We start from the raw sequence: 12,517 nt of genomic DNA on the forward strand, positions 1-12,517 counted from the left end.
TAAATTCGGTTGGGATCTGTAGAAGGCAGCACAGCTTTCAATGAACATGACAAATACATTTTGGGAATAAATAGAATGTGAAGCTATATTGTAACTTCACGTTATAGAGTAAATGATGTGCTAATAATGATATAAATAATATTTAAAAAATCTTACCCTAATCAAGCACAGGTAATTTTTTTCCTCAGACCCACACAGTCTTATTAATTCAAGAAACATTTATATTATCACAAACACACACCACTATGTACAAGATACTAGTCCAATTTCTCAGTGGTCAAAAGTTTTGGAAAAGTTGTAGATAACTAAGTGTTCAAGGTGTAGCTGTTTAACTTTAGTAATACTGAACTGGAGCTCTATTTTTCCTACTTCAAGTTCAAATGAAATAATATCTGTTCATCAAGTAAAAACAAACCAACAACCCAGTCTTGGTTACTACAGTCTATTTAGAGGCACAGAATTGTGGCAGGTGAGTTCTAATCTGGCCTACCTTGTCAGTCTTCTTAAGAGAAAAAAATCAGATTAAGAGTAGTTAGAAAATTGGCAAGCTGAAAAGTATCCAAATGGGTTGTCCAGCCTTGCTTCTACCACTAAGGAGCTGGGTGAACTTGAATAAGCATTTTACCTTCTCAGAACTGTAAAGTCTACACCTATTAAATAGAGGTATATTAACATCTCTTCTAGTTTGAAAATCGTATACCTCAAAAGAGGTATAAGAAATGTTGAAAGTAGTATGTCAATGGGAGATAAGATGATAATGACTCAAGGTTGATAGTAAACTTCCATCTACCCCATATCCATTTCAGTGTAGTGCACCTGCTCTAGCTCCTCCTTTAGGCCAGAATCCAGTGGCAATGCATACTTAGCCCAGGGGACCAGCAAGACTGCCTGCCCTCAGCCTCCTGCCTCCACAGTTTTCATTGTTTTCTCTCTCAAAAAAAAAAGTGAAATTTAAAGGATGGCTGAGCTCAAAGTTACCTGCTCAGCCTCTCTGACTGCAAACTTGATAGGAAGTGATAGGTCAAGCAGGCTTTGACCCAAATTCTACCTCTGCCATTGATCTTTTCTACTATTCAGGTTCTTCTATTGGGAACCTGAATTTGGGATAATCATAGCAGTTCAAGATTATTATAAGGACAGTTCTACAGAAAGCGCCTGTCATCATGTATGTGGCTGCTGCTATTGTTATTGTTGGTTGAGGCACAAAGCACACATCATTCCTGCTGATTAAACTGATGCCCAGAGTGACCACACAAACCCTGATGACTCCTCACCAAGTTACCTATGAGCATATGTGCCAGTATGTCTTATCCACCAAAAGGTAAAGAGCACAGCAGCATCTGGGAGTGCTAGTTCACACAGTTATTTCCCCTTCGTGATTTCACTAGTTTCAAAATTAGGCAGTGAAGAAAGCAAGTCTTACGCTCATCCCAGGTCACTGCCTTGCACCATTCCCAGGGAGTGGCAGTCAAGGAAGTGCCGTTCACGGGGAACACAGTGTGACAGTGGTATGACCCAGAGTCCTATGGAGCAATAGTATAGCTATTTTCAGAATAGAAAATAGACAACAGAGAAGCTGAATGAATGTCCAAGGTCACATAAGCAGGGGAGCAAAACATTCTGATCTCGCTAAGCCAGGTTGTGATTGCAAGGAGTCTTGCTTTCCCCTACACAATGTGGCCTGACTCCAGTGCAAACATGAAGACCATGTTAGGGGCACATTCTCAGTGTCAACCTGTCCACGCAACGTTAGCCTTTGGGGTCTTGGTGGAGGATCTCCCAAGGTCACTGCAGGAGGAAGTCCTCACTGTGCTAGAGTGTGACTTACTCTTGCTCTGGGTGTGCGAGACTCTTGACATTATTTTAGGGAAAGGAAGCGCTTGGGGATCCAAGCAGATCAGGCTGTGAAGATAGTGGTTTATTCCTCTTTGCCGTAAGACTGGCTTACATGAATATTCAGTAACCAGCACCCCTAAACAATCTTTGCAATCTCCCACCTATGTTGTCATCTTATCACAATCTGTGGTCTTTGCCAAAAGGCACATTCCAGTATTAAAGATACAGAGTTTGAGAAGAGTGACAGACTTACAAAAGTGCTGCAGTTGGACTCCATGCAAAATGAGAGTGCCTGCTCACTAATCCCCAAACAAAATAACCATTAAGAAATATTAAAACACACATTTTATTAGTTTCATTTAATTTCTTAATTGCTCAAAGTCAGTTTACCCATTTATTGCTGTGTGAAATGCTTAGAGGCAAGGCGCACATTAAAGGGATTATTTCCATGTAATCCCTCCCTCCCAGAGGGTAGGAACTGATCACTTATGAATCCTGATTTACGCTCTGTAACAATATCAAATGGTGGAAATAGTTATTGTAAAACGATATAGTCAGTAGTCAGGTAATACAGTAGGAGAGGGCAATTTAATAGCAAAGGGAAAGTATCTCATTTTCGGTAAAAGTTATGCAGGCCCTTTTTTCAGGAAGAGCTATTAACCAAACTGAATTTAGCCTCCCATTTTTCTGCGAATACCTCTGTTAATTGAGAGATGTTGAAGATGTAGCCTGTTAAAATTTTAATCAAGTGGTGTCTGGGAGTAGATGTGATCATTTTACCAGGACTTGGCGTTCTGGGGATAATAATTGCTCTGGGTATTATGCTTTCGATGACAGTTTGCCCACTGCCAGCCTTCCTTCTTGGCAGGAAAAAGAGTGCCAGCACTTGGGTAGAATTTGGAGACTGCAAAATACGCTGGAAAGGGAAATGAAGTAGGAAGGGGTCCTAGGTAAAGACTGATCAAGAAACTTATGAATCTGAATTTGACAGTTTCCATGCTCTAAGACCTTAAACTCCAGATGATTGGGAGACCCATTACTGATGTGGGAAAGAGCTTTCTCTTGCTCTGTCACCGATACATCTCTCCCCATCATAATAACTGTAGCCCAGCTACATTTTTTAGGAGCATTATTGCTATTCTTGGCAGGAAGGGAGAATTACAGCATCAGAAGAGGCAAGGTCTGCCCCCTCACACAGCACCCAACCCTGACACGCCCGTGCCAAATGGCATTGAAATAAGCACTGCCTGCATTTCAGGCTGACCCTTTTCTGCAACTTGATCTTCCTTCTTTACCTTTAGAGTCAGCCTAATGCAAAGACTATACAAAACAAGACATTTTTAAAGCCCTCAAGATTTGGATTTTATTAGATTTAAGGTAAAACAAGCTGATACCAGCAGAAAAAAAAGGCTGCTTCAGACCCCAACTGACCTCTTTTGTATGGAAAATTCACCATGATTACAGAGCTAATGAGTAATATTTAATGAAAATATTACCCCTTTGCATCTATTTGTAAGCAGCACTTCTCCCATTTAAATTTACACAGAAATAGGCTGATATGTATAAATGCACATCTTGGAAACCTGTGTATTTTAAGAAGAATACTCCTCCCCCGTTTCTGCTGTTTCTAACGAAAACCAAACTTCTCAGTAAGAAAACTAAAAAATTCAATCATCCAGTTGACACCAAACATGTGAGTATTTGATGATGTGAGGATAAAACAGCTGAACACGAGGCGCACACACACCCACATCTCACAGAATGTTTTGGCTCTATGGAGACAACAGCGTATGAGGAAAAAAAACTGGGCTAAACAATTGCTAGATAAATACATGTGGAAAAAAAGCAACTTCAAAAATCCGTAAGCACTTGGGAATGAAGAGTTAGAAGCAGACTGTTTCTGGGGCCAGTATGTGTTTGCTTTTCTGCTCAGAATCTGCACCACGATGATGCTAAACTTGAAAATGGAAAAGCCCATGACACCTTTCTCTCTGACCCTTTGTCTTCTCCCTCTAGGTGGAGCTGACAGGCAGCAGTGTCTTTGATTATGTCCACCCTGGGGACCACGTGGAGATGGCAGAGCAGCTGGGCATGAAGCTCCCACCTGGGCGGGGACTCCTCTCACAGGGCAGCGCTGAGGATGGAGCCAGCTCAGCATCTTCCTCCTCCCAATCGGAGACCCCTGAGCCAGGTGGGAATTGCAGTCTCAACAAGTGGGTTGGCGGGCAGGACCTTTGCCAAAAGATCGCACGCAAGTGTGAAGAGACTATAAATGGGTCTAACGGTATTTAACAATTCCATGCAGCTTTCAGTCCCATGCAGTAATTAAATAAGGAAGAGATTTGAAAATAAGGGGACATTTTAATAGGTATAATCCAGAGATCTAATTTCAGTGGAACAATACATATAGAAGGTACTAGCTCCTCTAGTTTCTCTTTCAAATCACTGGAGGGAAAAGGTTGAGATTTGGAAAGCCCTCTTCCTTTTGTACCATGGCTAAATGTAATGCATTTATTTATTAATCAGAGACTTTTATATAGCAGACTTCTATAGCAGACTTTTATGTAGCAGAGACTTTTTGAATATTAGCTTGTGGAGAATTAAAAGTATTAGGGACTTGTAGAAATCTTAGTTTCTTTTTTTTTTTTTTTTTAAGCATCAGAAGGTACTTGAAAGATGTGAACAGATAAATTAAGGCTAAAAAGAAAACAGAAATGGCTACATTTTAAACTGCCTTTCCACCCACAGTATTTAATTAGATCAATTGTATAGAGGAATGAACAGAGGTGACATTCCTCATTGGGATTCCTTCCAGGACTCTTATAGACTTTGCATTCAGAATGTTCCCATTTTCATTGTGTTGTACTGATGATAATTTAAGTATTAGGGGAAAATCCATTTATAAATTAAACAAAATGACTTGATATCCATCAGTCCCCTAGTTCATCAAGCTGTTCAAACACGGGGAAGATTGGCTGGTCGGCCTGGGTCTTCCGAGAGCGCTGGTAATTAGATCTGCGAAGGATTTATTCTTTGCTGATTGGGGCTTTAAATTAATTGAAGTTCCACATTTGTGGTTTTGTCCTTTTTGTACTTTTTTAGAGGAGATATTTCATATTCTTGTGTGGTGGAGTGCTTGGCCAAGCAGTAGTGGTTTAAATGTTAATTTTTCTCATGAGAAGTTTAAGATTTTTAATGAATCAAGGCCTGATTTGAAGTGCAAAGTTTTATTTGCTTACTTGGGAAATTATTTTTGCGCTCTTTAAAGATGCTTGTACTTTACTTGATGTGTTGTTTTAAAATAGACTTGCAAGACAAAAACATTCTCTGGAAAGGAAAATGGATAATATTAATCTATCTTAAGATTAATATTAAAATAACTCTCCCTACTTTCAAGAAAATGCTTTTCTTTGGCCTGCCTAGAAGTAATCACAGTATGTTTGCCCACACAGAAGAAAAAAAGAATTTGCCTCTCTTGGAAGTATTTTAATTCCATCTAAAATCAATCCATGTTTCTTGATTTCTCTTAACTGTAGCCTACAGGGCATTATTCTGTAGCACTGGTGAGCCCCATGCATGAGAAAACAGAGTATTTAAGACTACTCCTTGCCATTTAAAAATGAAAATAATTTTGTTCAGGGCAGAAGCCACATATTCTTATACCGTAGCTCACTGGCTTTACTGAATAGGTATGTCAGTGAGATAATTGCAGCTGCATTTTAGTCATTGGAATGTTCCTATCTGAGCCTATTTGAGAAGCAGCACATGAAAATCATTTTCTACTGTTTTACTCAGAACTTGGAATAGGGACCCAGGGTTACTCATGACTCTTAAATGCTTAGGGTGTTCAAGAAACTTTGCATAAGCTGAGTCCTTGGAATAGTGGATTTTGTTTTTCTGAATCTCAAGTTTAGAAGGATCTTCAACAATCCTGTCATCCAACCTAGGCAGCCAGCTCTCTGTGGCAAAACCAACCAGCGAACTTTCCAGTCTCTGCTGGAACCTGACCCTGAAAGGCAGCTCACAAATTTTCAGGACTTCCCCCTCCACCAGGAAGCAGCTGTAACAGGAAATCGTTCCTAACACAGAGCCACGCTGGACTTGGCTGCCACTCCTCCCCACTGATCCAAGGTGTCCCCTCTGGGACCACAACTCAGATTTACCCTTCCTTCCCCATCATAACCACTCAAGTCTGGGAAGTCAGAACACCAGATCCTCCCAGATCAAACAGTCCTGAGTCTACAACTTTTATTCAATAGCATGTTCCTAAGTCCTTCATCACTGTCCTCTGCCTGTGCTTCAGCTGGTGGGTGACCCTTTAAAAATGGTTCTGAGAAGTGAGTGCAGCTCTCTACAAGTGTTCTGAATAGCCCAAACAGAGGGACTGTCACCTTGCTCAGTTTAGGCTGTACACTCATGTTAATGTAGCCCCCAGTTGAATTAGGTCCTCCTGGCAGGCACATCTACTGTTGATGCTTATTGAGTGTGATGTCTCCCCAAACACGTGTTAAGACTTGTCACTTGGAAAATACTTTGATCAGGAGAAAAAAATAGCCACAGACAATTCTGCTAGGATATCCTAAACTAGAGTCAAGCAGGCTGGTTTAAGATTTAATCTAAAAATGCTCTTGAATTCCACGCCTAATATGAAGCACCAGTAGATGTAAAACAAGCCTGGGTACACTGTTACAACTCCGCTCTCACTTAGAATTAATTCTGCATATTAGAAGGGCACATATTTCCTTTAACTGTTACCACTGTTCTCTCCTTTAAAGTTGCTTTGACATTTAACATTGTGATTGAAAGTTTACTTGGGTTTCTGTCCCCTGCCTCCCAGCCTTCCTTGAGCCATCCTGGCTAGTAAAATGGAAAACTCTGCTTTCTACATACCTTATCAGCTGGGACTCATTAGCTATCATAGCCTAAGAGTTTCTGTTCCTTGATGGAGAGTGTCTCTCTTACCATTAAAGAATGTTAAACTGTCTTTGCTTTGCAAGTCTGTAGTGTGGGTCCTTTTCAGTCATAGACTTAAAAAAGGCAATTAGATTGACTGCTCAAATACTGAAACGCAGTGTAGGGTGATACCTATAACTAAATATCTTCACTAATGCAGATCATTGCTCCAAGGGAATTACTTTAAAAGTTCGTGTCAGGCACTACATCCCAAAGCTGCTTATGTTTCTTAAAAGCTGAAAGAATTTTAACGAGATTTTCTAATTCTTAATAACACGAAGGAACATTTTTGAAGACTGTTGTTCACTGCATTATAATCTTTTAAACTCTGATAAAACACAGATTCGTTTTTAAATAGTCGTGTAACTTGGTTGGAAAAAGGATATCAATATGGGGTTATTATGAAAATGAAGGGACTGGTAGGTATGGAATTTTCAGAAGCCCTGATGTGTTCAGTGTAGCATTACTAAATGACTGAAATCTAAATAACATTTGGCATTATAATAAAAGGAAATAAGTGACTAAACCAGCCTACGAGGCAGTGATACTGCACCATAATAGGAATTCTATTTCTTTGAATTGCCAGCTCAGTGATTGTCCTGTCTTGAACTAGTCTCAAGATAATGAGGAGAAAAAAAATCTGTTGACTGGACTGCAAATCCAAATAAATAAATACCTTGTACGTATGCATGTTTATTAATAGTTTAGTAAATATGATGTTTCTTTTAGAGAAATCTTAAGGCAAGCATAAGAAAAATAAATGGATAGCCTTCTTTAAAAAGTTAGGAAGTTCGTGAGTGCCTATTTAGGGATCGACCCAAACATTTTGCAAGAGAGATGGCTCTGTGCTCTCCAGGTTCCTGCAACATGGGGAGCTCAGAATCTCTGTAACATGACATTTGGGTGGTTTGCTTTTTGTAGATCTGCTGTATCTTTTCATTAACAATGATTCTGTAATCTTGGGATTATGAGTGCTATCCCTCTTCTCTTAATAACTTCCTGTGCTGCATCTTTTAAATGTTTGAAAAAAAAACAGAAAAGCAGCTCTTTTAAAGACACCTCCTAGAGCAACTTTACAATCTCCATATTTTGAAAGCCAAGAGTAGTACTCCTAGGTTAGGTCATAACATTATTGTGTTTTCCTCCCTTCTCCCTCTTACTAAACCAGATTGACTTTTTTTCCCTGTTTATCATAATATTAATTCTTGTTCATTGTGAAAAATTCTGAGAATACAGAAAACAAAAGAGGCCAGTCAGCATCCTGATAGCCAAAAGAAAAACAGGTTCATATAATATATAGTGGAGTTGAACTAAAACAAAGTCGTACATATTTCTGGTAACCTGCTTTTTCACTTCACCCCACAGATAACTTCCCCTGTCATGTTTCTCACTGGCTAACAATCAGTTCCCAGTTGTAGGACCACTGTCAGGAGTAACATACTTGGGTCCTTCTTTGGAGGGAATTCAGCCAAGACAAGAGGTACTTGTAGCTTACTGAATGGGTGCAAGCTCATAGAGGGAAAAATCAATACCGCACCAGGATTTAGACAATTTAGCAAAATATATGAGACAGTACTTTGGGGGAAGAATAACCACAGCTGCATGGCTAACCATTGGTTTTGTAAAATACAGGTTATTGTGTTTTAGCTAAAGTTTCAGGCAGTTCTAGGCTATTTCGGGGGGTAGGGGGAGTAAAATAGTGCAGTAGTATGATCTTTATACTATTACACCTACTCTATTTCCTGAATATATTAAAGGCAAACAAAATTGTAGCAGTTGAATACTTGCCTGAATGAAAATAATCTGCATTTTCTACTTATGCTTCTGTGCTATGGTAAATCTGATCAGCTCCTGATGCTGCAGAAACTCAATTCCTCTGAATTCATTAGACAATTTTTACAATAAGTGATATAATTAGAGGAACAAATGTTTAGGAGTAACAATAAAGAATGCAAAAATTTATCTGAGGATCAGATGAATATTTTCTTTCAAACACTGCTCAGATGTCAGATACACCTGTACTTTATAGATGAATTACTTACCATCTAGTGTAGGATTGTTTGGAGACGTGGGGTGAACCCTTTTTTTTTTTTGGTGGGGGGGGGAGCAGTAGCTCCAATTGCCTATCAATGAACTGAATTTTTAAGTCAGGCAAAGGAACCATCTTACTAACCCCACATCCAACCCCAGTCCCCAGACAATGTGACTGTATCTACAGCACTTTCTGCTGTACTGCAAATGTCAAACAGAAGGTGTAATGGATTTAATATTAGCGCCGGCCAAGGTGTTGAGGGAGCTGTTAATAATGTCACTCCAGTTATTGATCTGAAGCCTTTAAAAATCAAAGAAAAGTGAGAGATCCCCTACTGGGGAAAGGCACACAGTGACTGGTTTTTATTGCCAATATATTTCTACATATAGAGTGGCAACTTTCTGGAATCATGTTATCACCATTACTCTCACATTTTTGGAGTCATTCATTATGGGGTAAGATAGTATCATTGAGACAGCTTGGATTGCTAATGCTAAAAGATCAGACCAAGTACTTTTAACATAAATAGAGCTTGATAATTTGTGTGGTGACTACAGCATTCATAGACGGTGTCACATTACAGGAAGCTTATTAGCATTAGATTTATTTCTGATGACATTGTTGGATCCTGGGAAGTGTAAAATACAAACTATAGTCACTACAATAAGCTGTTCTATAATTTTGCCTTTCTAAAACTCAGAATATAAACCATGTAGCGTCTCAGTTAAGAAATAAATTCTGTTCTTACAATTAGTCTACCTTTTCAGGAAACTGCTAATCCTTCAATCTGAATAACAGTTTGTATGCAATGAAACTCCTGCTTTCCATAGTCCCCAACTAATAAATGAAATTAAAATGTATAATTTATGTTGAATGTTTATCAAACTGTAAACACATTTAATTCCTTTCCATATTCATACAATATAAGCAAAGATAAATCCATCAGATAATGCACCATGGATATCTCTGATGGATTGAATATGAAATGTACCTCTACTCTAGCGTAGTAATGATCCAGAAAAGTTCACAATTACCCCAAACTGGCTTGACTCCTGTGAAAACCCACGTGCAAGTGTATGTGTCAAATCTAATAGGTAAACAGCAGCCTAACAACAACTAATTGTTTCATAACCCAAAGAGGTCAACTAGGCATAAGCTCAGTCTTTCACCCAGAAAGTATAGGTTGAAAATGATTTGTTTTCCTTAACTAGGTCATTGTTACCTTACAGTGAAATAGAAATTTTCTTTTGCCACTCCTGGATGAAGATGATACATACACTCCCCAAACCAGCCAGCACTTTTACAGAGATCACAGTGCCTTGCCAAATTCAGAATGTTTCATTTACCTCAGAAAAGCTACCTTCATTCTATACCATTTTTTCACCAGAAAGTAGGCTATTTTAAAATGTCTCCTTTATCTCCTGCTAAACTAAACAAGAACACACGGAACTGCCACAGAGGAGAATAAATCGTTTCCACAGCTCTTCTGGCATGCAAGTGTTAGCACACTTATTACCTTAATTTGTGAGTGCTTGTCTGTGTGCCCTAAGAACATTTAAAAAGCAACACTATCCTTCTAGGGTCTTGCCTGAGGGAACTAAAGAGATGGTAAAATCTGCTGGTCCAGAACCTGAGCTCCACCCTTCCAGCCAGCTACTGGAATTTGCTGCTCTAGCACAGGATCTTCTTTAGGTCTTGACACTCTGACCCATGAAATCCATGTGGGTGACTTCCTTAGCTAGTGAAGGGCAGCCTCCCTTTTGTTCCCAGAAAGATGCTGGATCTCAGCATAGTTCTGCAGGCCGTTCTGCCACTTTCCACCCAAAATTTTTGATCATAGTACTTGCAACTCAAAAAAGTGTAGCTTTATAGAAATTAATACAGTGCCATATATAGGGTAGCAGTCAGTTTTTCAATAACAGAAGCACAGACCTCTTATCAAAATACACAATAGGATCACTTAGTTTGTATGTAGCATTTTTTTTCCCTAAACCTTCTATTGAAGGTTTAGAAAACCAATTTTTAAACCCATTATTTTTAACGGGTGTTTTATGTAGCTTTCTAGGTCATAATTTTGACTTCCCTTTACCTATGGTGATAAGGGGGTGCATTTCAAAGTTACTAAAATAAAACCTGAGGACAAGTTGTTAATGGGTGACCTGTTCTTCCCATTTTAAAAATGATGTAGCTATATTTGGATAATTAAAAATTATAGATTCTATTTCTGTAACTTTTGCTTTGAAGAAAACACAAGTTATTTGCTTTTAACACATACCAGTGCACAGAAATTTCATCCCTGTCCAAATTATACCATTCTGAATTCTTCGTCTGTACTCAACAGCGGACTTACGAAGGATCAGTTACCTGGCATTGACTGAGCTTTGCAGGGTGCACAGATCAGAAGAGGCAGAACTGGCTGGAAACCATTTCCACCCCTAGTGAGCAATTTACTCATGATTGCTTGGGGAAAATACTGGAAATATTGCTTCTGTGTAAAGTTTGCAACTTCCAGTTGTCAGCTCTTTGCCAAGCAGTTATTCCAGAGTATAGCTTGAAAGCAAGCATACTCAGGCCACTGTGATAATGGTTAGCATTCACATCCTGCTTGGTGTACGCAGAACACAGAAACTGCTAATTACAGGAGTTAATTCACACCCTATCCCTCAGAGGCAGGTCAGTGTGTTATCCTTATTTTATAGATGAGGGGGAAATGATGGAAATTCTAAATGGCTTACCCCAAACCACAAAGGTTAGTTTAGTAGCCAAGATTAAAGGGTACAAAATTAAGGGTGGAATAAGTGGGAAACCTAGGAACTAGATGGAAAAAGAAGATAGAACTCTGGTAGCAATCAAATCAGAGAAAATTTCTCCAAGGGGATCTGAAGTCCAGAGAAAAACATTACTATTCCCTGATGCATATATTTCGTTGGACTTACACACACATCCTTTGGTCCCCAACCCCTTCTTGCCTTTTTAGCCAGGAGCCAAATCAAAGTTATCTCTGCATTTGGCCTCTACTCTGTCAAGTTTTTCCTTTCAGAACCAGTCTCCCAACACAGAGATGAGATGGAAAAAGAGAATGCCAGGTGGTTATACCCTCCTGGAGGTATCTGTTCATGAGACAATGGTGGTTTCTTGGAACCCATAAGAAGTATTACACTTCTGTAAGTTGACAAGACTAGTTGAAGAAGAGGGAAGAAACTGTCTTTTTTCTCGTTGCTATGATATAGTGAATACTCATTCAAGATCCAGGCCCCTTGATAATAGCGATTGTTAGACTATTCAACAACCATTAATTGAATATCGGCCATATGTTATACATTATTAAAAGCACTTTGAAAACAAAGATGACGTTCCTTCCCTTCTAGGAGACAGGTGTTTAGTGCAGTGCAAAAGGATGAGGACCAGGACCCTGCTATATATGAGTCGGGTGTCATTATATGACAAGTCACTACGCTAGCAACCTTGTCCGTGCTATGACTCAGGTTTGAAAATAGCAGCCCAGGAACATTACTTCATTGAGAGCAAATTCCCTTGACTTCCCAGACATACATAGACCATGACTTTGATGCACTATGTCAAGGATTGTTTTGTTGGTTGTTCATTAGAGTCTGACTGATACCTATTGCACGATAGGTTCACAGGAGTCTTCTTCTGTTCCTTTGACTTTTGATCTTTCTGGCTCTGTGGGCATGC

At 39.3% G+C, this 12,517-nt stretch overlaps 1 protein-coding gene across 12 annotated transcripts in view; it reads left to right on the forward strand.

The window, feature by feature from the left end:
- NPAS3 (neuronal PAS domain protein 3) overlaps positions 1 to 12,517 on the forward strand; it is a gene marked incomplete at both ends in the record, with an annotated part of 849,875 nt that overhangs the window by 723,791 nt on the left and 113,567 nt on the right. For all 12 annotated transcript variants that reach the window (XM_084241063.1, XM_084241067.1, XM_084241068.1 and 9 more), the window contains one exon: positions 3,853 to 4,027. In XM_084241063.1, the coding sequence (XP_084097189.1) occupies positions 3,853 to 4,027 (175 nt within the window). The remainder of the gene's footprint in view (positions 1 to 3,852; positions 4,028 to 12,517) is intronic.

This window comes from Talpa europaea (genome assembly GCF_964194135.1).
Source record: "Talpa europaea genome assembly, chromosome: 8".
In the NCBI taxonomy this organism is placed as follows: domain Eukaryota; kingdom Metazoa; phylum Chordata; class Mammalia; order Eulipotyphla; family Talpidae; genus Talpa; species Talpa europaea.